This window comes from Hippoglossus stenolepis, chromosome 14, assembly GCF_022539355.2.
Source record: "Hippoglossus stenolepis isolate QCI-W04-F060 chromosome 14, HSTE1.2, whole genome shotgun sequence".
Classification (NCBI taxonomy): Eukaryota; Metazoa; Chordata; class Actinopteri; order Pleuronectiformes; family Pleuronectidae; genus Hippoglossus; species Hippoglossus stenolepis.
In genome coordinates this window covers 15,003,333-15,030,788 of record NC_061496.1, presented here as the reverse complement: position 1 = coordinate 15,030,788, position 27,456 = coordinate 15,003,333, and the positions used below count along the sequence as shown (strand labels likewise).

Here is a 27,456-nt window from a genome sequence, read left to right as displayed (position 1 = left end):
CACCTCTGCCTAACGTTTCCTTTTTTCAGGTTAGCTTTTCAAAGTCACTTTTTTAACATACAGGCTATATACAGCATGTTGTCCTCTACCCTCTTAATAAGATGTATACTGTATGTGGTGGATTCAAATCGTAACTAGCGTGGGCACCTTAGCCCCGGGGGTGTAGCTATCCCCGGTACTGTCCACTCGGCTTTTTCAAATGGTTATAATTACACCTGATGAGCTTTGACACAGTTGCAATATTGACCTACAACAGCTACAAACCTGAAAATGTTGATGTGCAGTGGATTTTGAATGAAAACAAACAACAACAAAATTGCTCCTAAGCATTTTCTGATTTGTCCCAGTCGGATTTGAAAATGTTTTTACACAGTCTTTATTCAACAGTGACACTGTCGTCTACCCCAGACTAAAACAAAGATGGCTCTGAACTTGATTTTTCTACACGATCATTCCAAAACTATTCACTATTCTCTCACCTTCCTGCCAGCACAACCAATATCCTTTGTCCTCTTTTCTACCCTGACCTCTCAGCCCCTCTGTATCTTCTTTTTCTCCCTTTCAAGCTGACAGTTCACTCTCATTTAGACCTCCATTATGCATTCCTGCCTAAGTTTACAAGACACATTGACAACAGAGCGTGTACCGACTCTCTCCTCCCCCACCTCTGTCTCTCCATTTCTTTGAAGTATTGAAAATGTCTTCCCCATTACTCAGCCCTCGCCTTTTCCTCTTCCTCCTCCTCCACCCATCTGATCCCTCACTCCGGCTCTTCATCTCTCTAAAGGAGTAAATGAAGGCAGAGGTCATCCCTCCTCTCTTCCTCCTCTCCTGCTAAATTGGCTGCTTGCAGCATCCGTAGATGGCTGCAGGCGTTTAAGCCCTGTGCTCTGGAGAGCCGCTGAACAGACTTCCTGCTCATTTGTGGCGTTTCTGTCTCTTCAACCACCGGCTTGTTTACAAGGGGGAAACCCTCATTATAGACTCTGCCAAGGTCATTGCATGCAGTCGCCACAGCAATCTGCTGCCTTCGACACACACATCTTTTTACTCAATCCACCACGAAGGTATTCAGATATTAAAACACACGGAAAAACATTTTCTTTGTCATTCCATTATCCAAATCCTAATCATCACTCTAATTGTTTTTCACTATTTTCAAAACCCCCCCAAAAAATCCAGAGCCACTCGTCTTTGTTTTAGTTTGACTGGTGGAACGAAAGTAAAAGGTGAAGCTGTACTTTTTCTAGCGGGTCGCCATTTTCCCCTCCATTCCCCTAAATCCCAGTGCAACCCTAACCTTGCAAAGTGAGTGTGTGATGCTGACGGTGGGCTGTGCGTCCCTCCCTCCCTGTGCTCCGCTCCATAGGGGTCGACAGAGACACAGTGGCGTCAGGCAGAGCTCCCACAGCTCCAGGGCTGGGCAGAGAAGGGATTGCTGACACAGCCAAAGATGGTAAGGAGACGACTGCTGCCAAATGGATGGCCCAGCCATTTTACATACCCATGAAGTGATATGATCTGATATTGTAATGTGTTTACATCCATAAGTGGTGGTGGTGGTGGTGATGCTGCTGACTGAGACAGGTGGAAATGGTTCTGCAGAGACGTTTGAGGAAGCCAATAGATAATGTTGCACTCTTCTGTCTAGTATTTCTTTCAATATATATGTATATATGAATGTTTAAGTGTATAAAAACATCCATTATAAATCAACCAGGATGTTTAGTGATCATTTATACATACATATCTGCAGCTGTGGGCATTTCTAATGGACCTTTGCCTACTTGCAGACACATCAAGATTTAAGTTGCTCACCACTATCTTGCTTCTAATTTCTTTCTCTCTCTCTCATGTATTGACCACTCACGCACCTTTTAAAAATGTCTAAGTAATAGGTCCCTCCCATGCACTTTGCTTTATAGTTACTGCAACCTCAGCATTGCTCGAGTCCAGCTGCATCGATTCATCATTCCTAAGATGCCTAGTCAAGAATGACCTCAGGGTATCTTTCAACATAAAACGGAAAAACTATTTATTCTTAACTCTACTGGACGCCCTATCGCAAATTGTTGAAATTGAAATCACGATTCGTTACCGTTATCAGGTTTTTTTTGTCCATAACAAACTTTTCTCTCACTCACTCGAACTGCTGGTTTTCTGTTAGAGCCCTGTCACACACGCACTAATGCAAAGTGAATATCCCAGGTCAAAGTTCACCAAAGTTGAACTTCTACACTACCATTTGTTTTGCTACAGAAAGTGAATGTTTCATTCGCCTTCTGGCTTCTATGTGAGAAAGTAGGGGGGGCTTGTTTTAATGCAGCAGAATCATTGTCAATTACAGACGAGATCACTTAAAGGTGTGAGTCAAGATCATCATTTTATTACATTAAATCGTGCAGCCGAATTACATAAGTTTCTTTCAGGTATAAGAACCAGTTCTGGCTGTGAGTCCTACACAAGCAAGGTTTTAGCAAATGAGTTAAAGAAGCTGCGTCTGGAGACTGGGAGCCCGAGAAGGCTGCGTGTTGTACCCAGTCAGCAGGACGTGCAGTGAGTTCACGGTGGGAGAGCAGGGACAGCTCGAGTGCTCACAACCAACATGAAGTGGACTGCTGAGCAGCACAAGAGCTGGTGGGCAGGGACAAGGAGAGGGATATAATTGGCCACTGGGACTCGGCAGGTCCCTGTTAATTAGAGGCAGCCATTTTGGTGTAAAAAAAATCCTCAGAAAACATCCCATGGAGTTGAAAGTCTCTCTGACAGAACGGAGCCTAGCAGGGAATGTAAACAGATTTAATAAGGCTCGCTCCAATCAACTCTGGCAAGATATGATTCTCTCCTTCCACTCCGCTCACTCTCTTTCTTTCTCTCTCTCTCTCTCCCTCTGTCGCTCTCTGCCCCCTCTGTCTTTCACGGTTTCTCTGTATCTATGTCGTGCTAGAGTGGAGAGTGATTAGGGAAAGATATCGTCAAAAGAACAATTTGCATGCAGCTCTCATCTTGAGAGCTTTTAGACATCTCCCTGTCTGTTTGTTTTCTGCTATGGGCTTGGGCCATTGTTCTCTCTCAGTGCGTGTGTGAGTGAGTGAGTGAGTGAGTGAGTGCACTGCATATGCCACATTGTGAATGCATGGGCGTCACTGTGTGTGTGTGTGTGTGTGTGTGTGTGTGTGTGTGTGTGTGTGTGTGTGTGTGTGTGTGTGTGTGTGTGTGTGTGTGTGTGTGTGTGTGTGTGTTGAGAGGATGGAAACTGTTGGTGCACCTCTTTAACACATAGATGGATGAAAGAAAATCACTAAATAATGAAAATAATGAGCCAAAGAAACATGGATTCTTTACACCCATGTAAGCACCCATAAGCCATCCCATAATACTGTTTTTATAATTGGCAAGAGGGGAATTTAATTAAGTAATGTAAATCTTATAGAGCCAATAACAGTCTCACATATATAAGTACTAGAAGGCTGTGCTGGATCACACCGATATCAATAATCTTGAAATATATAAAAATATTTCCTATTTTGAATAAAGAGCAAATTATTGTTTTATTACAAATGCTCATATTGGTCGTAGTATTTGCAGATTGGTAGTGGAGTCATTTGTTTGCCTTCTGTTTTATTTCTCACTACATGTTCACTAGGTAACAGATAAAAGCAGAGCGATTAAAGCCGAGAAGTACGTGTATCGTAAATGTTTTTGAGAAACTATTTCTGGACAAACTGTGAAATTTTTCAATTCTGCTTTGAGATATATTATTAGAACACAGGTCCGATCTTTTTGATAATCCAGAAATAGAGCGAAGCACGACTTGTGTGCCATTTCTCCTTCGCTGAAACCAGCCCTGCTTCCAAGTGCAGCCTGTCTGTGTGTGTGTACTTTAGAATAGTTAAAAATAGATCCGCAGCTGAATGGTGGAACAGGGGGAAGGGAGAGATCTGAGTGATGACTTTAAAAATTTGATTGAATCAGATTAAAGATTTTTTATTTTGCATCTTAATTTGGATTTCAGCATGTTAGGTCACTACAGCGCTGCTGCATCACAGGATCTGAACAGGCCTTTTTTCTAGACCTTGCAATAGTTTATCATGGATATTTATGCAGAATCAGAAACACAGTTGAGTCCAACAAAAAATGGCTTTTGCGGGCAGATGCCAATATGAGGGATTCAAACATTTTCGATACCAATAAATTAGCCAATATACATATATATTTAAAATAACTGCTGATGTCGTAACCAAAACTTTATGACAAAAAAAATATATGTTAGTTTACAGTTTAACCAAAAGCTAACTATAAATGAAAAGAAAAAACAATATATAGAATATGAATTAAGGAAAAAAAACGGTTTATGGAATGTGCAAAGATTAATCACATCTTTTCAGCACCGTTTATTCTTTGAAATAAAACTATAAACACCGATACCAATAACTCTGGAACTGTATTGGTCGAGCTCCAATATTAATATGATACTGATCTAATATAAATGCAGGGAGAGACGCTGCAGGATATTGAAAAGAGAATAAACATAGATAACCAACATGTCAGCAGTTAGTTTACAGTCTGATAATCAAGCATCGAGACAGAATGATGCTCGCTATGCTTCACTGCCGCCATCTTCTTTCTTGTTTTATCTTTCCACCATTTAGTGATTAGACTTAGTTGTGTCGACTCCTTTTTTTCCCCACCTCACACACATTCACGCAACAGAAGCCATTAAGTTGATCAAACAAATGTGTTTTTTTATGCAAATGTATGAATAATTTCACTTCACACATTTCTTTCGTTGGAGAATAATGTTCACTCTGAATACGCATTTGTATTAAATATGAACCAAGGTGCTCTGGTAGAAAAGCAAAGTGCAACCTCGTCCTTCCTCCTCCAGCTCCATCTCACCTTCTTTTCCCCCTGCTGTTTCCTCACACTCACACCAGGCTCACAGTTCCTTCATGAACACTTTGATCCTGAGGTGCTCTGTGAAAAACAGATACCAAATCGCAAACTTCTCTCTGTCACAGCAGCAGCATCAGCAGCAGGGTTGCGAGCCGAAGGGGCTGCCCTTGTCTCTGTCCCCGCCCACAAACCCCAGTAGGGATCACAGACAGATGTAGCGACGCCTCTCATTATTCTTTCTAAATATTCAGTAATTTATCGTGTCTGTGTCCGGTGTTAGTTCTTTTTCTCAATGTCTAGACATGTGTCATAATGTGTACAGTGTGTTCACTATTTGTGTTTTTCCATATTAGGGTTTATTCATGTTTCAATGTGTTGATTACATGTTGATGATGTGTGACACTGTGACACAAGAGGTAATAAGTTGGTGACAGCATTGCTCGTCACACATAAAATTAAATACTGCAATTCCTAAAAATATGATAATCATATTATTATATATATATATATATATATATACTAAAATAAAGCTACTTGATTTCAAAGGCACTTTTGCTCCAGATTGTTGAATTTAATGCAACAAAAATCATGCTTTTTAGAAAAGAAGTTTGTGAAGAGTCTAGTTTGCTTTAATACATATTCATTGTGCCTGATTACTAAAAAACAGCACAGAAATTGTAATGAAAGCTTTCCCTCTTTTTCTGCTTCCTACCTCTCCTTGCCTCTCCCAATCTCTTCTCTTCTCCAGATCATCAGTAACATGGAGGCTACAGTGACAAACGGCCCCAGCGGAGGAGGCAACACGGCCAACGGGCCGACCACCAACAGCCGTGGCTGCCCCTCGCCCATGCAGACCGGCCCCTCAAACGACGACAGCAAGACCAACCTCATCGTCAACTACCTGCCCCAGAACATGACCCAGGAAGAGTTCCGCAGCCTGTTCGGTAGCATCGGCGAGATCGAGTCCTGCAAGCTGGTTCGCGACAAAATCACAGGTAAATGTGTTGTAGTGTCACTGCTACTGTTTCCCCAAGATTTCTACATTTTTATGAACTGAAAATATTATCTGCTCAGCCACATTATAATTTGAGGTGCGTCCAGATACAAAAGATATCATATAGCCTTTTTCCACCATAGTGAACAGAGTGCTAGTGCTGGTTCAGAGCTGGTTCAACTACTGCACCTTTAAAGAACAAGTTTGCTTTCCCATGGGCTGAAGCCGCCTTAGAGCCACTTCATTATCTCTGATTTCGCAACTCTTGTGCCGATTTAAAGACAGGGCTGGTAGATTACACAAATATATCGCTAATCTGTGATTGGCAGCCTAGACATTGACACTGTACCTTTTTCCAGTGCAATGGTATGATGCCAGTTCAAGCTAAAGTTGCTTCAGTGGAATCATTTAAAGAATTGTCTTACTCAAGGAGAAACACATCTCTGCCCTCTGAGCGTGTTCGATAGCTGCGACTCAGCAATGCACCAAAGTGCCACATGTTCTCCAGAGGTGTTTAAATTAAGCAGCACTTCGTGTTGCTAATCGTGGCTGTAATCTGGGCATAGTGGCTGTGTGGGTGGCCATATAGCAGATGGATCGGGGTGGGGGGTGTGGGGGGGGGTGTTGCAGCTCTGTGATAATGCTCCATAATGGCTTTCATTTTAGATCCTACTTACTGACACTCTTCTCCTGATAATCTCATTAAAGAGCACCAGACAGGCGGGCAGGCAGTCGAGATCATCGAGCCATTCGCGGAGAGCGGAAAGACAAAGCAAGGCAAGGAGAGTAAACATGCACTTACACCGATATATAATCACAGAATTAGATTTCCTATGATAGTGTTAGTTTGTTCAGATTAAGTTTAGTTAAGGTTAAGTTAAGAAAGGCCCATGGTGGATGACTGTAAAACAAAGGTGGCTACTGGCCCCCGCGACCCCCTGTCGTCTCCTGGTCTCTCTGTCTTTGAAGTGTGTTTCAGCAGCTCTACGATTCCTCTTTAGAACCATCCTCCTCTTCCTCCATAATGAGCCACAAAATGGAGCCTGAGGGTTAGAGATGCCGGGATAATGGAGCACAGTGTGAACAAAAATAACACTGTGATACCACATGGTACCATCATCTCCATCACCATGTTCTCTCCAGCCGATTTTCCCTTTAAGTGCGACTTGCCAAGCAGCCGCGAGAAACCGGCGGATATTTGGGGAGACTTTAAAAAAAAAGAAGCAGAATCGGTGTAAACCTGCTCAGGCCATAAACAGGGACTGTTTGTTCGCTCACTTCTAAAAGCCACTTAGGGTAGCTCTCTGCATAGCACTACAAGGTCTCTCTAATGACTTAGCATCAGCGCAAAAATAGTTATAAATACATCCTGCCCTCCCTCCATCTCCCCCCTCTTGGTGAATACCTGTCTCGCTCTCCCATGGGTGCAGTTTCCTCGTGCCGACTTTTAGGGCGAACAAAGCACAGATCTCTTCCTCTCCGGCAGGAAACGCCAAGAGGCTTCATACTGTCTAACAGTCATCCAAATCATTACCAGACTAAGCCAGTTTTCTTTTTTTTTGGGGAAAGAGAAGCATTAAAAGAGAAGGATGGTGGGAAGAGAATAGAGAACGCATTATTTCGAGGCTGATACATAAACCTGTACCCTTTTCTTGTCTGTCACAAATATCTGCACAGCGATGTAAGAACAATCAATTGTCAGGATGTCTGAGTAAGTCGAGATCGAGAGAGAGAGGAAAGATATTTTTTTACCATCTTGAGATTTCAGAACGGAGCCTTTGAACATGTCTGGAGGATAGTTAGTGTTCTGTAGCTACAATTTATTCATATTGATGGGAACAATAAGGCCCCGCTGCCTTTGTGTCTTCATATTCCATTATGCAGCGAGAGGAGCACAGGAAGTATTGAACAAAGTTTAAGAATAGAAGTAAATTTGGAGAATTTCTACACAAAATACACTTGGAAAATAGTTTCAATATTTCATCATTACAAGGATGAAGTATTACGCTCATCACTGATTCGTGCCAAAAGGGTTATTTTTCTTATGTTTTATGGCGCTTTTGTTTTAGCCTTTTTATTTCAAACAGTCAAATTCATTAATCTTCAGCAAAGCTTTCATCACCATGTTTGTTTGTGTTTGACGATCTGTTTCCCATCAGTGTTGGCGTCTTGGCGAAGGTGCATTCGCTGACAAGGTGTGAGCACACAAGCTTTTTTTCCAAGTTAGCAGAGACGGACAGGTCCTCGCCGTCCTCTCTGCTTCCTGTGTACTTGCTCCTGTCAGCTCCAGTGACGCCAGCATGGCATGAGGCTCGGGCGGGTGCGGGCAGGCGTAGACGCTCCTGCTCCGTCTGTCACCCTGCCTGACTTCAGCTGGTACTAAAGCTACCTCTGGGTGTCTTTCTCGCTCCCCACACGTCTGCCTGCTTGCCTTACCTTCCTGCCTGTTTGCACAACCACTTCTGCCTGGTGCTCTCATAACACGCCAGGGACACGCAGGTTAATCTTTTATTTAAGGCTAGCTCACACGCACCTTGCTGCAGCCCACATACACTTGCACCTAAGCTCCAGACCTCCACCTGTGAGTTTCCTGCCTCCTAAAGACAAGATATACTCTAAGCATTAAGGCAGAATTAAGAGTAAGTACACTGTAGGAGCTTTTTACATGTGTGCATCTGCATTCCAGGCACAGACAGCACAACATTTACTAGTGCTTACCTCAGCGGCGTAATGTCTTTGAGAGACGGTGCACTATTGACAGTTACAGTTACAGTGCTTTATGTTGATGGCTTTTCTTTCCGTTAAAAGGAAGCAAAACACCTCTTAAAGCTGAAAACTGCCTGTCTGAGAGCCCAGATCCTGAGCAGCACTGAGAGCTGCTACTCCTCACTGAGATGTTAGTGAAAACACACAAACCACGGTGGAGAATGAATGTGGACCTTACGATATACGGAATCAGCTGCTCACTAACAGCTACACACAGCCCCATACACAAAGGCGTATGCACACACACGCAGAAATGGAATTGACTGATCCTTGTTAGTAAGTCATTTTTCGGGATTATTTTTCTGCGTCAGCTGCATTTCTGCTGGGAAAATGAATGCATTTGTTTCCATAATGACATGCAGGAGGAGAAAATAGTGCTTTTCATGCTGCAACAAGAAGTGACTACATTGGGGAGGGAAGTGGTTATAGTTTGGGAGGAGGGAATTAGTAGATAGGTTTTCTTTTCCATTTAGCATGCATGCAAAATAAGTATAAGCATAATATAATATAAGCATTTTATTAGCTAAGGCGCCAATCAGATAATAATTGTTTTATTGTATTGTAATAAACTTTTGAAAACAATGGATCAGCGCGATCACAGTAGCAAGCGCAATGCATGGTTTGTTCTATAATAATATCATAAAATTGATATTAACCTTAATCGACCTGAACAGATCTTCTTTCATTAGTATTGCCAACAAGCTCAAAATAGTCAATGTAATTACCTACATTTTTTTATTTTATAACATCAGATCTGTTCAAAAAATATTATACTTATTTTTATTCATCAAATGTCCATTGACATACACCCTCAAGGTTATATAGACAAACCAGTTACAGTTGCCAAAATCTCTCTAGCCTTAATCTCTGGGGATAAACAAGATATTTTACTTGCTTGTTGAGTATAAACAGTTCCACATGTTTATGAGCTGCTACGTGCCCGTGTTACTTTTTCATCAGGTAGTCACAACATTTGCCGACTGTCAAACTCTACTCGCCTCTTAATAGTGGTAACAGCATCATTTTTTTCTCGTGTATGCGGATAAAATTATTTTCACCTCTGTATCAAAGCCTGTAAAGAATTCATCCTTAAGCAGACTGACTGGAGCCTTTTGTGCACGCCACTCTAGTCACCTTCCATGTGTTGGCTTTATACATGGAATCAGGGGAGCTGATGCTAATCATAGTGACAATGTAGCAAGCCAAGCAGATGTTGGCCATGAAAAATAGATGGACTGTGATGTCAGCTGTGGAGCAGTTCAAGCTGGAGCACCTCTGACAGACAGCAGCTTCGGTGCCATGTGAAAAGCTCGCTGTGAACCCGCCTCTTACATAAGGACGGGTCGGTCTGAGACACAAACTGTAGGTGCAAAAAAACATCTCAGGTTTGCTGGATTTAGCTGCTCCGCATGCACTTCCCTGTGGTTAGGCCAACACACTTCCATTAGTTTCACTGTCGTTCCATTTTGGTTATGGAACATCAAGTGCACCCACAAGTATTGCCAACATAAAATATGCATCTAACCCTGATCTGCAAGGACAGATGAGCGGAGCTTAGCTCCCAAACAAGGTCTGTCAGTCGAAAGAGGAGCAGATCAAATATTCACCATATAAACCGCAGTTTACCCACATCTCTCTGTTGCTTCAAAAATATACATTGACGACACGCACATGAGCAAAGCTGATTCTCTTTGAACTTCAGACTGCAAGCCAAGCAGATTTTCACATCATTACTAGAGTGATGGGAACAAAACTGAGACTAATTTTCTTCCTCCACGACAACAGCTTAACAACATAAAAACAATGTTGTTCTGTGTTGTGACAAACAATTCCCTCGTTTTTTTTAAATGTTAGTGGAATCATGCTGAGCGAGGCCTGGTGCAGTGTGTGTCTCACACAGGCTACGTTTATCGAAACCTGACATGGGCGGAAAGTTGAAGATAGCGTGAACAAAGCTGACAGGGAAAGAGATGAAGCCAGGTATTACGAGAGCTCCCTGCCTCAGAAGTGCAGACCCAAGCAGACAGATACACATTAAAGTTTCAGAGTCCCAGGTCCCAATAAGGTCCTGTCTCTATTCTCATAACACCCCCACCCACTTCTCCTCCTTCAATCTCCTCCCAGTCCCTCTGCTCAGGACCCAGAATTGGACATCCTAAGAGCACTGCTCCTCCCATGACCCTCACTTCAGACTTGCGTCTGTCCACTCTCATTCCTCTCCGTGTGCCCTTTTCATAGGATACAGAGGTTGCAAGTGTCCCCCTGTGCCGGCCTCAGAACCAGAGGCGGAACAGGCCTCGGGGCTGGCTCCTCACCCTGCAACCTTCAACTCTGAGTGCACTGTAAATGGGCAGGAGATAGCCAGAAGGTCCCTTTGACTCTGGCGTGTGTGCTGCGGGGCTGGGGGTGGATGGCTGAGGTCTTGCTGGCCTGGTCACTCTCTGTTGCTCTCACAGGGAGACCGAGCAGGTGCAGCGAATCCTGATGTGACAGTCAAGTCTTGAAGGGGCTTCTCTGTCTGTCAGCTTGCCTTGTTTTTCTCAGCTGCATAGCCGAGCAGCCCACACACTGCAGGCTGCAGTCCGTTGGCCTCGAGGCTCAGGGAGTCACCACGAAGGGGCGGTTTACATGTGTGTGAGTCTGTGTGTGTGTGTCTGCTTGTCCCTGAGCTTGTACGTGGGCAGGTGTGTACCTATATGTGTGTGTTGGTGGAAGCAGCCTTGGGAACTGAGAGTGGGAGCCTCCTGACTGAAACAGTGGCTGCTACCTTGGCAACCCAGGAGTGAAATTGTGTTGAGTGAGTAGGAGAGGGATCTACAGTATATGCGTGTGCGGGGGACGTTGCTCTGTTTATGAATTTTGTTATTTAAACGGGCTCAACGCACACCATATGATTCACTCTAACGCCACTCATATTCGAGGCACTGTAGTCTTTTGATCCCTCGCCGTTCATCTTTTTTGCAAACTCACCCCTTACCTTAAAGGAGCTGACCCTCCTTTAAGGTAAGGAGTGTATTTTGACATGAAGCTGGTGACAGGGCACCTTTTCAAATGTTCGGGAGCCTCAAGTTGCTCGAGCAGCACGGGGGCAAAACGTCAGACGGCGAAGGATGGAGAGCAGCAGAGTGTGACGCATTTATTTTGACAAATTTCAGAAAAAACAATCTCTCCCCTCTGCCTCATTTTAACTGCTGCTAAATTTAAGACTGACTGAACGGATTTGCCTGTTTCTCGGGAGAGGAAGCCGGTCCTCTCAAGGTGTGTTAGCATCACCAAGTCATAACTCAGATGATCCCTGCGTTTTGCAACTCCCCCTTTCCCTCATCCCACGTCTGAGGCGCCCCTCCTCCCATGACTTCCACATGACAGCCAGACAGAGCCCACTGCTGACGGCGTGTGGGACTTTTGGAACAAGGACAAATGTTTAATAGATAGCCTTTAAAGGTCCCTTAGTCCCGTCACACAGATGTTATTTTTTATCAGATTCTTCATTTTGTCAGACTGTCTCAAATTCACACAAAGATTTTCCGATTTGTTGAGCAGCATTGACGACACCATGTTCTTTTATGGTAATTTATGAAACTACACAGGAACAGAAGACAAAGAAATTATTATAAAAAAAAAAAAAGGGAATTTGACAGCAGAATGCGTCTGCTCCAACTAAAACATTATTATATCTGTTTTGACAACACGGTGTCAGTAGTTCAAATTAACTTTTTGACTAATAGCTTACACACTTCTCAGAGCAGAGTGTTAAGAACAATAGATGGCAGCGGGGAACATAATAAAATAGAAGCTTCTTTCTGCCATGTGTTTCATTTGGTAGCTATCACTCCAGATCAAAGAGGCGACCGTGTGTTGAGCCTCGCCTGATGATAGCAGGAGACGGAGATGCTTTCATCTCTGCCGAACATGGCTCTTAGTCACATAATGCAACAAAAAGGCACAAAATAATGACGGGCACTATGCAACTGGAGTCTCTTACTATGTGTACCGTATTGTAAATGATTTGTGTAATTCACCGTGTGCCTCACGGTGTCGGATGTACAATACGTATGCACATAAATATGTTTATCTTGATTATATGCCTGTAGATTCAGTGTAGCCATGTGTGAAAGCATCTATTTTGCTTTTGTTTGTGCATATTGACGTGTGATTTGTGTGTGTCCAAGTCATTTTCTCATCTTGCACATCGGGCAACCTGCTGCTTGTCAGGACACAAATAATGGCATCGACATAACGCCTCACCAACAAGAGCTGCTCACTAGAAATAGCAGTGATTTTAGCACTGAAGGACACAAACTATCTCCCGATACAAACAATGTAAGAAAGTACAAAGGGTCTGCTAAAAGAGTGGTGCTGGTCCAGATGAGCACCCCCCCAATCATGATAAAGGACTGCATTGTAAAGGAACCTATACCTATACACTATTTAATTAATAATTTGTAAATTTACACATATTTTACCCATATTGTCTAATATCATTAGTAAAGCCTAGATCTAAATTTCCATACTTCACATGAAACCCAATTGGGGATGTTTTTAATTACAAGACCTCTGCAATCATTAAATATACATCATTTTTTATTTAAAGGTCTCTTTTCACTGCTGCGGAGCATTTTCTTGAGTCTTTACAACCGCTATAGAATTTGCAGTGACACTGTGAGCAGCCGACGAATCAAAGGCAAATGAATATCCAACCTCATTAAATGGCCATTATGAAGAGCAATGCATCATTTGGGTTCTCGCTTTTAATTGACAATTAAAATATATAAGTTAATGTATCCATTAAACTAATTGATCAGCACAAGGCAGATTTTTTCTGTTAGCTACAACCCCATTAGAGGCTATTTATCATGCATTTTTAATGTCCTCTCTATATTGCCTCAGACTCAGCACTTCCTCAAGTCATTTTACTTTCATATAAAATATCAGGAGGCAGCGTCTGTCTGTAAAATCCTCTCAGGCAAAGTGTCGTTTCAAGTGGTCGATTCCTGTTTACTCTGGAAGATCTCTGGAAAATTGAGACTGGACATTTACCAGAGTTTGCCTTTCACATATGAAAAACACAGCAAAAAAGGTCAGACATGTTTACAATGAGGAAAATGGAACAGAAGGCAGGAGGCAGGACATGATGTATAAATTCTGCTGCAGAAGTCGCATGTCAACACAACCACTGCGGTGTCAGCCCTTAACACCAAATGCTCCTGAATCTTGTCATCTTTCCGTGTTGGCATCCTAGTCTCTTCTATGCGTATGACACCTCATTTTCATCCTGAGACATTTGTATTCTTTTATTTTTTTCCAGTTTGTCATTAGCGTATCTTCTCATATGGGCTCACTCGAACATGCCAACATTTTACTTGGGGGTGGGGGGCTGGCAGAAAAGGTTTCAGAAGCTGTCTGGAGCAACTGACATGTTCAGCCCCTTAGGAAAATATCAGAAAAATCCAAAGTTGAGTTCATGTTTGAAAGAAGCAATACAGGATCAAAATCCCCTATGATCACGTTTGAAACAGCCTTTCTCCAGTAGTATTATTCAGCATGAGTGAAACAACTTTGATGGGTAATATGACCCTGAAAATTACTTTCACACACTTGATCTTGACAGCTTTAGCAATATCAAGTTAGCTTTGTCTTCCCTTTATGGTTATGAATGCTGTCTGGTGTTTTAATCATGCGGAGCAGTCTGAGCTGGCCTTATCCTTGCATTCCACGCGAGGTTAAATAATGCTGAAGCCTTTGAAAGTGCATCTGAACTGTGCTTAACTGTGGTGTGCTGAGCCAGAACAGAGCAGGGCACTGTGATGCAGTGATCCAAATGCAGCCTGCATACAGTGTTGATCCTGCTGGGGAGTACTGAGGCGGACAGGGCAGGTGTTGTGACAGGCTGAAGCCAACCACACTGCCTGCTGTCTCTACATGCATACTGTATGTTACGGATGGAGAACTGCTTACAGTCGTCACTTGGCCTATATGTGACCGTGCATGCATGCATATGACAGTGTTGACATTTCCTAAATGGTTTAGAAGCCACAATCCCTCACACCTCCCGAACAATCACACGTTTACTGATCGGGCCACAAAACTCCTCTTTGTCTAGCCGCAAAGATGGAATTCACCCCTTGTGTTTGTTTGTGTGTGTGTGTGTGTGTACCTCTGTGATTGAGTGATTACATGTTTACTTCCATGTGTGTACATCTGCCAATGTTGTGCGTTGGCGTTGCGTCTCCCGCCCCTCCGCGCAGATTCCAAGCAGCCCGGCAGTCTGCCGGTGGCTCCCTGCTGTTAGCTGCTCCGTAGCAGGCTGGAAGTGGTGGGTGGAATTCCCTCCCGGAGCTTTCCTGAAGCTGCAGGCAGATGTCTCCCTCTTTCTCCCCATTTCTCCCACTGTCTCTCCTCAACTCCCCCACTCACCTGGGGAATGATGCCAGCCCACTTCCTCCTCTTGCTTCCAGCCCTGGAGGCCCTCAGCATCGCCAAAGAGGGAGTGAAGATGGGGAGTGGGGGCAGGCAGATATGCCAATACCAGCTTAAACTCCCTACACACACATACACAACCATCATTTACATATAGCAGCGACTGAATACCACATTCATGAAGGTTGTAATTACAGTACATATATTACATTTATTGCAAGCATGATATCTATTGCTGACTCACGTGTGCGTGCCCACACTCTTATGCTAACTTGAACGCACCCCACACGGATACTGAGGCCGCCCGCCCGCCCGAGCAGGACCATCCAGGGCTGCCATTTTGGCCCCGGTTTAGCACCATGCATGTTAAGTGGCTTGGTACTATTAAGCACCAGCCAGCCAATTTTGATTGCACTGCACGAGTGCTTTTCGATGGCACACTTCACTTTCAGCCAACCTTATGGTGGCTGCTCTTGTCGCACCTCACATTTCTTGTCGAGGATGAGGGTGAGGGGGTGAGGGAGGCGATGGGAAAGTGCGAGGTGGGGGTGGGAGAGAAGGTGAACGCCTGAGAGGAGCATTAATGATAATTTAATATATCCAGCAGTGTTTCCCATTAAGTATCGAGTGTGGTGGCCCGGCATATTCTAATTTGTCCGGCCACAGTTTCATAATGAACCAAGAGATCTCCAACTTGGTGTTTTGCTCTGTTGCTGAACTGTGTAGCTGTGTGCAGCGCTGTTTGCCGCTCGTGCTCTCGTCCATTATGTTTTTACCGTCAGACGTCATAGTTTCAGCTTTAGTTGTGGTGTGCAATTCAGTCGCTCAGAATCTCGTGCGTGACAGTAATGCTTGTGCACATACACCCCTGCTACAACCATAGATTGAATGAATCAGTAGGAAACGCTGCATCCATATATGATCAGTTACCATTGGAAGTTTTCTTATTTAACATATTTATTTGGATTAAATAGGGGTAATTTAGAATACTGTTTGAGGGCCATCTCCGTTTGTTGGCAAGCTAAAGATAAAAGCTTTTTACTTGTTTTACTTCAACTCATTCAGTTGATTATTTTTGCCACATTTCCTCTCTTCATTTTCCACGGTCTCATTTAATCAAGAGGAGAAGCTGCAGAAAAGATTTGTGAGTTATATTTTAACAGCCAAACTTAACACCTGATGTCAGCTGCGAGTCACAGCGGAAGGGGGAGAGGAGAAGAGAGGAGGGTTAGTTATAAATAGCCGAAGTCTCTCCAGAATGGCAGGTTTTTAATTAACAATAGAGAACGTCTGATAATCCACAGCTAATCCAGAGGAGAAGAGGAGAGAAGAAGAGAAAAATCATCAGCTGTTTGATGTTAGGACTACAAGTCCCTCCTGGCCCTTCAGCTCGCTGCTGAGCCGTGCGCTGTGATACCCATAGCCCAAATGTATTTATTTTGTGAAACAGTCATGCTCAATATTTTGTGATTCACTTTGTTTCTGACTAACTGCTGTCTGTTCCCATTAGCGTGAATATGTGCATGCCGCCGCGCCTCTTAAACCGACTGCGGTTCTTTGTGCTCGTGTGTGGCGTTAGTGGATAGGGCTCTGAAAACTAGCCGACTGACGGCCCTGATGGCTGGAGGCATCCGCTTTAAGTCCTACGCCTGCTGAAAGGCTTGATCTGTCGGGGAAACACTGGGAGATGTCAGGCGTGCTTCACACTCAAAGGGAGTGTGCTATCTAAGACACTTTGAGCTTAGAGGGAAATGGGGGTGGTATTTTTTTTTCCTCTCTTTTTCCGCACAGCTGCAAAGACACTATCAAATATGTTGTTTGTACTTCCTCTGATATTTTATTTGCTGGGGCTTGTGGGGTTTATGACATTATATTTTAGGCATTCACTCGTTGACAGTTGTTCTATCTCGAGCAACATAAAATAAACACATCAGTAGAATTTACGTCCCTCAAGCTCCATGATCACCAATATAACAAGCAACCAGTATACAGTTGAGACACGTTCTCTACTCAGTATGAAGGGAAATATCAGGTCCAGATTTTAACTGCCAACATATTTACTATTATTCAACTCTAATTTTTCTGTGGTTTTGTCACTTACTGATCATTTTTTTAAGAGTAACCGAACAAAGTAAAGAAAATAGTCCCTGAAAGGACACATGTAGGATACAGTGATTCAGGATTGTGCCAAATGAGCCGGCTTCATATTACACTTCGTTGACTAAGGTCGCACCAAGACTCTTGGCGCTCAAAGCAGGAGTCACACTGATCTTGCCAGTGGTGATGAAGAGATTTAGTAAAGAGAAATATGTAGGATATCCAAGAGGCTGCATGTGTGCACAGACGGGACCACGGGCGGCAGATTCAGGAGGGACGAGGTACCAGGGATCAAACCCTGGTCAAATCACACATATTACTGATTAGTCTAAATGTAACTAAAGCTTTTGAACTTCCATAAACATGCGGTTAAATTTGAAATATTTATGCTCCCCTTCTAACAATGAGGCATCTCTCTGTCTCCCTTCAGATTTTGAGACTTTCTTGTTGGAACCAACTACCTGATAGTTTTAGGAAGGCCCCCTCAAAGATATTTTTAATCTCTTTTACTTAGTGTTGATTTTAAATTGATTTCTTTTAACTTTGTCCCTGTGTTGCTTTTAACGTCCCTGTACAGCACCTTGAATCTACCTGTGTATGACATGTGCTTCATGAATTAAACTGCCTTGACTTGTCTGAAGAAACAAAATAATCAAACTGAGCTAACGTTCCCTCTTTCTGCCATTTCAGGACAGAGTCTGGGCTACGGCTTCGTCAACTACATTGATCCAAAGGATGCAGAGAAAGCCATCAACACGTTAAATGGACTCAGACTTCAGACCAAAACGATCAAGGTAACTGTCTCCATGTGCAAATATGAATACAATTCACCATAATAAGTTTGAACTAAAAGTGAGAAAATAATCACAAAGAAATCGTTAAATATATGTTAGATAATTGCTCATAAAGCCACAAAATATTTTGTAAAGTTGTGGAGGTTTTGGAAAACTTTAATCATAAGGTTTCCTCCTTCTTTCTCAAAGTCCTTACAGGAATAGATGCCGTGAGTGACTGAACTGGAGGGCGAGATGTGATTAATATGCATGAGCCTCGGAAATAAAAAGACCATCTAAATCAAAGAGACACGTTTTAAAGCGCATCACTACGGCTGATAATTAATTACTTTCTAAATGTCAAAATGTAAAGGTGAAATTATATAGATATCTCTGAGCAAAAGGCACGAAACACGTCAATCATTACATGTTTTTCAAAACTGTTGACGTGTCTGTTATTGCATTTTACAGCATGACTAATGGGCAGGCTTTGGTGATGTTTGTCACGGCGAGACAGATAAATCGCTGCCAACTCTGCACCGTCCCTCCTCCGAACACGATTTGAAGAGTGAAAATTAAACCTTACAAGCTATGGGTTTTTTTGTGGGGTTTTGCAGATGTTTTACACAAACATATCAATCACCTCACTGATCTTGTTTCTTCCTCCTCTGCTATCTTCCCCCTCTGCTCTGTGCCGGCTGATGTGTTGTTGCCTTTAAGCTGGGCAGTAATCTGTTGCTCCGTGGTAATCCTGGGATTCTCACTTTCTGTCATCTGATCTAATCTGATCTAATCTAATCTAATAGGCTGGGATTAGGCTGTATTTGTGAATGGGGAGACTCAGGGGAATCCCTCCATTCCCTCGACAGTGTGCGCTGTCTAGGGTGGCCTTGGTTCAGCTCAGCATCCTTTCTGTGGTCTACTTAATGAAGAGAAATATGTGTTACTATGTGTATTAGTAAGTATGTGTGTACTTTTCTGTTTGAGGTGGGAGCTGTAGAGGCATGAGGTGTTTATAATTGATGAATCAGTGACTGTATTTGTATGCGTCATACATATTAACATATCCGAGTTGGTCATTTACAGTTACATCAAAGCATAGCTCTCACTGATCAAAGATTACCAGTGTTTGGTTTGTGTACAGGCATGTGGGTGTTTACACGTCAGCGCTACAGGAGCACTGCTCATCATTCATTACAATTCACAACTTCTGCTTCCAGCTTCTTATCAGTTTAGTATTTTGAATTTTTGCTTCACTGAAATAGTTTTTGGTTTCTTCACAAATTCATTCACTGTATGTTAAAAATAGAGCTAAATATGGAGCATTTTTACATTTTTAGTAAACCCAAATCTTTATTGAAGCTCTTGATATTTGGTTGTACTTCATTTTTTAGTTATATCATTATATTATGTTATATTTTTTTATATAGACTGACTGAGGTGTGAATCCCCAATGTCAGACGGGATTGGATGTAAAATATCAAGCCTCAATTACATATCGGTATCTTACATATTTACTGTATCAAAGATCCATATCGTCTAAATTGTTTAGGTTATCTCTGTCTTTTAGCAGTGATAAATATGGAAGATTAATTACTGAGTGAGTTTTTTAGAAGTTGAGGCATGTGAATGTTATTTCATGGCCAGGATATCCAAGACGTTTGCCAGTATTAAGAAGATTATAATTTTGTTTCCTGAACAATGCTCAGAGTTTATATATTTTTACTTTAAAGTATTTTTGTGAATATAAAAATTGGACTGTAGCAGTCTGATATTCATTCTCACACTCATGACACAGGAGGTTGCCTCAAGTTGTTCCTGAGATAAAGGCTTCCATGTCTTTGTAATGACAGCAGACAACTGCGCATCGCTGTCTGGCGCCATCGCTCCTTCACACTTCATCTCCTCGCTCCCCCTACCCTCCTTCACTGCTTTCCCTCTCTTCCACAACAGACTGACATACCCTACAGGTAACAAAGTAAATTAAAAGGCAGCACAGTAATTCTAAAATTAAGTTTGTCGCTGCTTCATGTCACACCCTTCCCACTCTCTGCCGCTACACTTGTGAGGAAACGCTTGGCCCAGAGATTCACATCCTCTCGGGCGATGTGTCTCTCAGTAGTGTCTTTGAGTTGGGTTTTTTCGCCGCTGTGTTTCCCTCCGCCACGACACCTCAGATTTAGTCAGCGATGGCTGCGATGCCGCTTTCCTTCTGAGGTGTGAGGGGAAGCAGCATGCCAAAGGTGAGAGGAGCTCACAGTGACACACATGCACATAATCCACATTTATACAGTATGTGCTTGTGAACACTTTAATCTTCACACTTGCAGTTTTCCTAACTTTTCTGCACACACACACACACACACACACACACACACACACACACACACACACACACACACACACACACACACACACACACACACACACACACACACACACACACACACACACACACACACACACACACACACACTACCGCTCACAGCTTGAGGAGGTGTTGATGGATTAGACATCTGGAGTTGGCTGACAAGGAGAGAAAATGAGGCAGAGCTGCAAAGAGGAAAAAAGGGGACGGGAAAAAAGAGGCAGAGTATGGAAGAGCGAGAAAGGTTTACTGAGGCGGCACGCAGGAAGGAAGGGAGGAAGGAAGTGAGTAAGGAAGGAGAGAAGAAGAAGGAGACGATCCAGGCAGCAAAAAAAGGAGGGAGATGTGGAGAGGAAGACATTGGAGCTCAGCCGAGAGGCCAAAGAGGAAGATGGGTGAAAGAAAAGTGAGACATGCGGAAAGCCAGCTGTCCCTGATCCCGCTCTCCCACCGCAGGATTTCCATGCTGTTGCTGCAGGATACGACTGCAGATCCAACATATTTGCCTGACTTTAACCTTATTTGATGACTTCTGTCTCCACATGTCAGAGGTAATGAAAGCACTGCGAGGGAAAGCTGCTCCAGTCAGCAGCAGTCGTAATGGGATTTACACAACTTTGCGCTGGAGTGAAACCGGGTCTGCAGATGGAGATGTTGGGAAAGACGTTTGTCAAGTGAAGGTTCACGGGTAGAGAGCTGCTGCTGGAAGCTGCACTGCAACAGTATGACTAGTTATTCAGTTCCCATTAAACATAACATTTACACACAGTATATTCCAGGTAGAAGAATATGAATGGCTGCAAAGTAGCATTAAAAGCTGTGTGTGTTTGTTTGATGATGGACACGAGTGCAGTGTCTATTTGGAATGGGCTACACAAGCTTGACCTGTGATGATGCTGCTTGCAGCTTCCATTCTGAAACTGTAAAAATGACCTGCAGTATTTGAGCCGCAAAAAAAAGACACGTGGTTATTCGAATTTCTCTGAAGCCCGACTCAGGAAGCAGAACCGAACTCGAGGATCAGTTGTCATCAGCAAATTATCAACAAAATGATTACATAGATCTACTTGTCTGTCTGTGACATGTGTGGAAATGAGTCGGAGGAGGAACTGAGTGAAATTCAGTTGGGTTAGTGGTAACATGAGGTCTTTTCATCCCTCCCGTTGTTGCAAGGGCAAGAATATAATGGATTTTGTGTGTGTGTACTTTTCAGCTGAATTGCTTAAGTGTTACAAACAATTTACTCCAATAGCTAATTTGTAGAGTTCACGTTTTAAGTTTTACAAATATTCTAAACTGGCTAAATGAACTCTCTTCAGAGTTCGCAAGGCTAAACGATGCTTGGTGGAAAGCTTAAAAGATATTTTTGGTTACTTAGTATTGGGCTAATTGCTAATTCATTTTATGTACTGAATCCACAACACATTAACTCTCGCCTTTGTAATTCATTCATGCTTTAACTCAGAGCAGTGCTTGAAATCAAGAGACACAATGAAGAGGCTTTTTGGACAAAGGCCTATAATCCTGTTCCCCTGGCCACTTGAGCTGCCCTTTCAAAATAAAACACCTGTGGTTTCGACTCAAGGGAACAAAGTTTCCTCTGCCTCGACTTAAGCATTATCTCTCCAGTGTTCTACGCAGCTAAATCTGTTCCTGACAACGATAATCCCCAAGGCAAGGTGTGCTAAGAAAATAGTCACATTTTCCTCCTGGTGAATCCAACGACACACACCCTTGCCTCATCCAACGCACATACATGCACAAAATCCCTGACCCTCTCACACTGTAACCTTGTTCAGATTTGAACCCCCTGGGATTTCATTGACTAATAAAGTCTTGATTTATTCATACGAGCCCTAACACTCTGTTTCATTCTCCACAGGTTTCATATGCGCGACCCAGCTCAGCCTCCATCCGTGATGCCAACCTGTATGTGAGCGGCCTGCCCAAGACAATGACCCAGAAGGAGCTGGAGCAGCTCTTCTCCCAGTACGGACGCATCATCACCTCCCGCATCCTCGTCGACCAGGTCACAGGTATCCATGGGGCAGCACCTCCTCTCTTTTTACACTGTGACACGGACACTCATGATCAGGCCGACGGTGAAGGCACAAAAAAGCATGCACGCACACACACACGTACACACACAGAGTACGTATATACTTATGATATGTCAAATGTCTGTCATTTGTGTGATCATGTGAGAATTAGATCTATGAACACACGAGTAATATGTGCCATATATAGAACCAACTGCTTTTTTGAAGAAAAAAAATATATAACCATTTAACCAAAGTATTTCTAGAATCCGTAAATAATCTCAAGTCCAACAAAATGTTACCCGCTGCTCAAGTTGCAACCCACTTCAGTCAAACAAAAATGGCCGTCGAGTGCGTCATATTCCTGCGTACTTGTCTTTGCTAAAACTGTAAACCTGGAAACTCTGGGGTAACAGTGAAGTAGGACTCCATTTTACTGCAGCATCACATCTATGTCTTATTCACACTATATGTGTTGATCCTGTGGAGTGTTAGAGGAGACCTTCCATTTATTCACCTTTTCATTACAGTTGATCGCTATTGTACAGACTCTGGCAGCACGCGTACCCAGGATATTGTGGCTTCATTTCTGGATAGTGGGAGGAAGTGGACATGTGTCGTCCATCTTTACATACAGTCTATGATCAGAGTATGTTCTTATTAATATCATAATTGAATTTGGCCCAGCCCCACCATCCGCACCAAGCGTCTTTTTAAGTGAGTGAACTCAGCAGACGATTGTTCTGGACCACGGCCCCAGCTGAGGCCTCCATGGTAAAAAGGATGATTATATTAGAGGCACAAGCTGCGTAATATACACGCTCTCTTACACATTCCACTACATCAGAAACACAGGAATGAATCACATCAGTGCATTGTGTTGCAGGAGAACCCCTCCAGCATGTCTCTTAGATCCATTTCAGGGGTTGTGTGTGTGCCTACAGGCTGCAACCTGCTCCAGTGTTATGTGCAATGTGTACTGATGAAGCAGAAAGGGAGCAGCATGCTGTAAGCCACACTAATTTGCCTAAGCAGAATAAATCACTGCTGGCAGTGAAGTGCATGCCTGTCTGTATACACACTGAGCAGAGGAGAGGAGAGGGTGAGAAGAGAGGGGAAAGGGAAACAAAGGAGAGGAGAAAAGGAGACAGGGGGGGAGGGAGTGCACACGAGGAGGCAGAGAGGTTGGAGGGGAAAGAGGGTGGAGATGAGCAGAGACGTGAGGATGAGAGGCAATGAGCAGAGGGAGGAGGTGAAGGGAGAGGGGCAGCAGGAGGGAAATGTAGAAAAAAAAAAAACAATGGGGCCATTTCCATCCTCATCAAACACACATTTGGATGAAGTGAGCACCTCTCCTCTCCTGCCTGCCTGTTTTAACAGCTCCTGTCTATCTCTGCAAACTAACAGAGAGGTCACACCACCACGCTGGCTGCTTACACCCAGGGGACTCCCGATACGAAACAAGACAGCCACACGCACAACATAGATTTTTCAGCTCCACAGCTCAGGCCACACACACGCGGAAAAGTCCAAATCTCAACACAGGCGGGGGGTCACGGGAAGGCAAAGGTTTTGATGCATTCAGTATAGGTGGCGTCCACGAGAGGCTGAATAATTTATGGCGTTCATTCTTGACTGGCGCGAGGTCACTTTTCAAGTGGAGTGTTCTCGTGAGCATGTAAAGAGCTGCAGCCGTTCACTTCCACCGCTGAGAATAATATAAACACCCACATGAAAGGAAAATGCTCAATTAAGAAAATGAATGGAGTTTATTCAAATCCTCCTTCTTTTCACATCCTTTAATTTAAAGTCGCCAAAGGTTTAATATTCACACATTTCTCCCTAATTACCGGTTATCCGTCTTTACAAACATTTAATTGATCACATTTGGCGCACCAATTAAAATTAACACCTTTTAGTACATGTGTTAATTTGGTCAATTTTAGAAATACCACATTTCTTTGTTCTTTTTTGGTCTGAGGTTAAAAAGTGACTTCAATTAAATTAAAAACTAAATGTATCTTCTTTCCAACATTTTCTTCTATTAGCTTTTAGAAAATATTCTGTTGGCCACCTGTTAGATTTCCCAGAAGGTTAACAGACGTTAACATCACTTGGCTCCAAGAGAATATCAACACTAAAGGAAGGTAGAAAAATAAAAGATCACCTCCGCCTAGTAGTTTATGTTTTCATAGGCGTTTATTAGCAGGATTACGCAAAAACTACTCAAGCAAGACAGGTGGGTCATGACCCAAGAAAGAACCCATCAATCCCGGAGCGGACCTGGATCATGGACATTTTATTTTAACTTTCTTAAACGTGGTTAGATAAGCCATCGGTGGTAGTATGCACTCTCTGAATCCCCATCTAGTTTGATTTCTGACATGAATACCACCATTTACATGCCTCTTTTTTTTTTAACTGTGATTCATTTAAAGGTGGATATACCCTGGCAGTCAAACAATTCTGGCTCGCAGTGTAAAAAGGTTTATTGGTCATCACACACTTGAGTCCATAGAGCAGAGGTGTTTTCACACTTTGCGCCTCGACTACACTAATCGTTATCCTATTTACCCACCTGCCTCAAAACTGAAATACACAAAGATTCACACCGACGCTGAATGCTCACACAAAGACACAAAGATAATGTGAGCGGGAGAGAAACGTTCTGCGAGGTGTCTCCGGAGGGTGAAGGATCAGCAGGAGAAAAGTTAATGATTAATTAGATGTTAGAGTTGCTGGTGATTAAAAACTGGAGGACTTTAGAAGAGCCCTGAGAGTAGTGTGCTGGCATCACTGACTCATCTCTTTCTACTCAGTTACTGCGCACACACACACACACACAAGACAATACACGCATGTGCCAAACACACACACACACACACACACACACACAAAAACTCGCTGCTATTAAGAGAGAAACGGGCTGCAAATTAAAACTCCCCCATGACTGCCAAAAATTTAAGTACAGAAGAAGAAAGGAGAGACAGGAAGGCGAGAAAAAGAGGCACACACCGATTTTTGGTCTGCGTCAAACTCGATCCTGATGATTCAATAAGTGATGTACACTTCTGGGATTCAGAGTCATCGGATGTCCTCATGATAATGTTGTTCCAGTCACTTCTAAGAACATGATCTCTTGAGTAGAAACTACAGCTATATTAACAGTTTTTATTTCACTGATTAACTTTAATGTTTCCTGACTTCCTGACTTGAAGGACACTTGTGGTTGATGTGACATTATTATCTTGTGGTCCCTTATTGCAGGTCATCGGTGACTCAGTATCCCCACATTCAGTGAGTCAGTGCCTGAAATCCAATTTCCTTAGTGATCCAGTCTTTCTATTGAACAAGACACTGATTTGAAACACACCCTTACATTGTCTACAGCTTATATTAGGTCTGTAGCTTTTTCCAAAAGTCATGGCTTTGTCGAGGCTGACCACTTGACATCGCTCCACTCGTCTGTAGTGCCTCCGCCGCCTCTGCTGACAAGTCAGCCCGCAGATTTGTTTTTAAGAGTAAGGCAGTTGCATTGTTGCACAAAGACAACAGACAGCTCTACATTAGTGCGTTTCTTTGCAGTCATACAGTGTATAGATACTTTCACAAGCCGCTTCGCCAATGCTTTAGTGCTGTGATGTCTGTGATTTGTGATTTGACTGATAGGTCAAGAGGGCAAGCATACAATGAGCGCCCTCTGCTGAATCACGACACAAGCTCCTAGACTGTCCTTCACGGGCCAATTAATGTTCGAATTTTGTACAAAAGTAACAGCCTTGTCTACACATTGAATAGGCTGTAGAGAAGAGCGATGTACAGACAGAAATGCATAGAAACAGAAATGCGACACAAAGTTGTTGAGGAAGCCGTTCTCCACAGCCCACTGGCAGATGGGCTGATGATCCCCAGCTCCTGCTCTGCTAAACTGGGAACATGAAGCCTGTTCTCTAAACGACCTCCTCATCAGCAAGATGCACTCTGCAGTCACTCTTATGTTCATAAGGACAAAAAAGGAAATTTAGAACCATCGCTGTGAGCATCATTCAGTGGGAGGAAGCCGAGACAAAACCCACTGAAACTGCCAAATTACCCCAGAGACTCAGAGAGCGAACACAACATCGACTTGACAAGGATATCTCTCCATCTGTCCATCCCTTCCTCCGTCCCCTCACCCTCTATTGATTCCTTCTAAATGGATAAGCATATTTTGCCTCTTTATCAGTGCGAAAAGTGCGGGCTGGATTCCCGCTCCTGCCTTTCTTGCTTCTTCAAACCCTCAGGGAAGGAAGCCGAGCCGTGATCTCGTGCTCTGGCAGCTGGTTTAGGGTTGCCTCAATTTGAAAAAAAGATATCAGAGACAGCTTTGGATCGATAGTTGGCTATTCCTAGTTCTTCATCCTGGACTTGTGTGCGAGCAGAGGTCAATGCTTACCTGATCAATGACCGAAAATACAATCGATCTGCCGACTTGGCTTTCATACATGGTGACTCAGATGTGAAACCTAATTGCTGCTCAGTGGGGCTGTGAAATGGCTGATGTCACGGTTCCTTTGTGTTGAACAGAGGGTAGCGATGGGAAAGTTGTTTGTGCCATCATTCTACTCAAGACGGTGATTTTAAACACTGATGAATGGTTGTGTGTGGTCAAGCTACAGTTGTGTGGTAGGCAGACTTGTTCCTGATCAATATAGCATTCAAGGAGACATATTATGCTCATATCCGAGTACGTACTTTCATTTTTGTTATCACTTGAAAATGTTTACATGCTCACTTCCCACATACTGTCCATTGCTGCAGCTCCTCCTTTCAGCCTCTGTCTGAAACACTTGGTTTTAGCTTCTGTCTCTTTAAGAATTTTTTTGTAAACCTCTTACACACATAACTAAAAAAAACACACTAGGAAAGAAAAACTCAAATAGCATAATATTTCTCCTTGAAACAAAGGTTTATTTGAGGTCTTGCTGCCATGAGACATCAATGATTGAAGCTTTACAAACATTTTTGTCGTATTTACTCTATTTATTTGTCATCTGTATATTGGAGCTTACAGATATAAAATCTCAGGCAAGACAAACAATATTATGTAAACATCACACTGGT

At 43.1% G+C, this 27,456-nt stretch overlaps 1 protein-coding gene across 10 annotated transcripts in view; it reads left to right on the top strand.

Moving 5' to 3' along the window:
• The window catches only part of elavl4 (ELAV like neuron-specific RNA binding protein 4), a 74,365-nt gene that overhangs the window by 29,620 nt on the left and 17,289 nt on the right, over positions 1-27,456 (top strand). For 7 of the 10 annotated variants that reach the window (XM_035177474.2, XM_047343274.1, XM_047343275.1 and 4 more), the window contains exons 2-6: positions 1,370-1,456; positions 5,645-5,891; positions 6,599-6,667; positions 17,864-17,967; positions 22,197-22,350. In XM_035177474.2, the coding sequence (XP_035033365.1) occupies positions 1,370-1,456; positions 5,645-5,891; positions 6,599-6,667; positions 17,864-17,967; positions 22,197-22,350 (661 nt within the window). The remainder of the gene's footprint in view (positions 1-1,369; positions 1,457-5,644; positions 5,892-6,598; positions 6,668-17,863; positions 17,968-22,196; positions 22,351-27,456) is intronic. The other 3 variants (XM_047343278.1, XM_047343276.1, XM_047343277.1) reach the window with 1 other exon arrangement.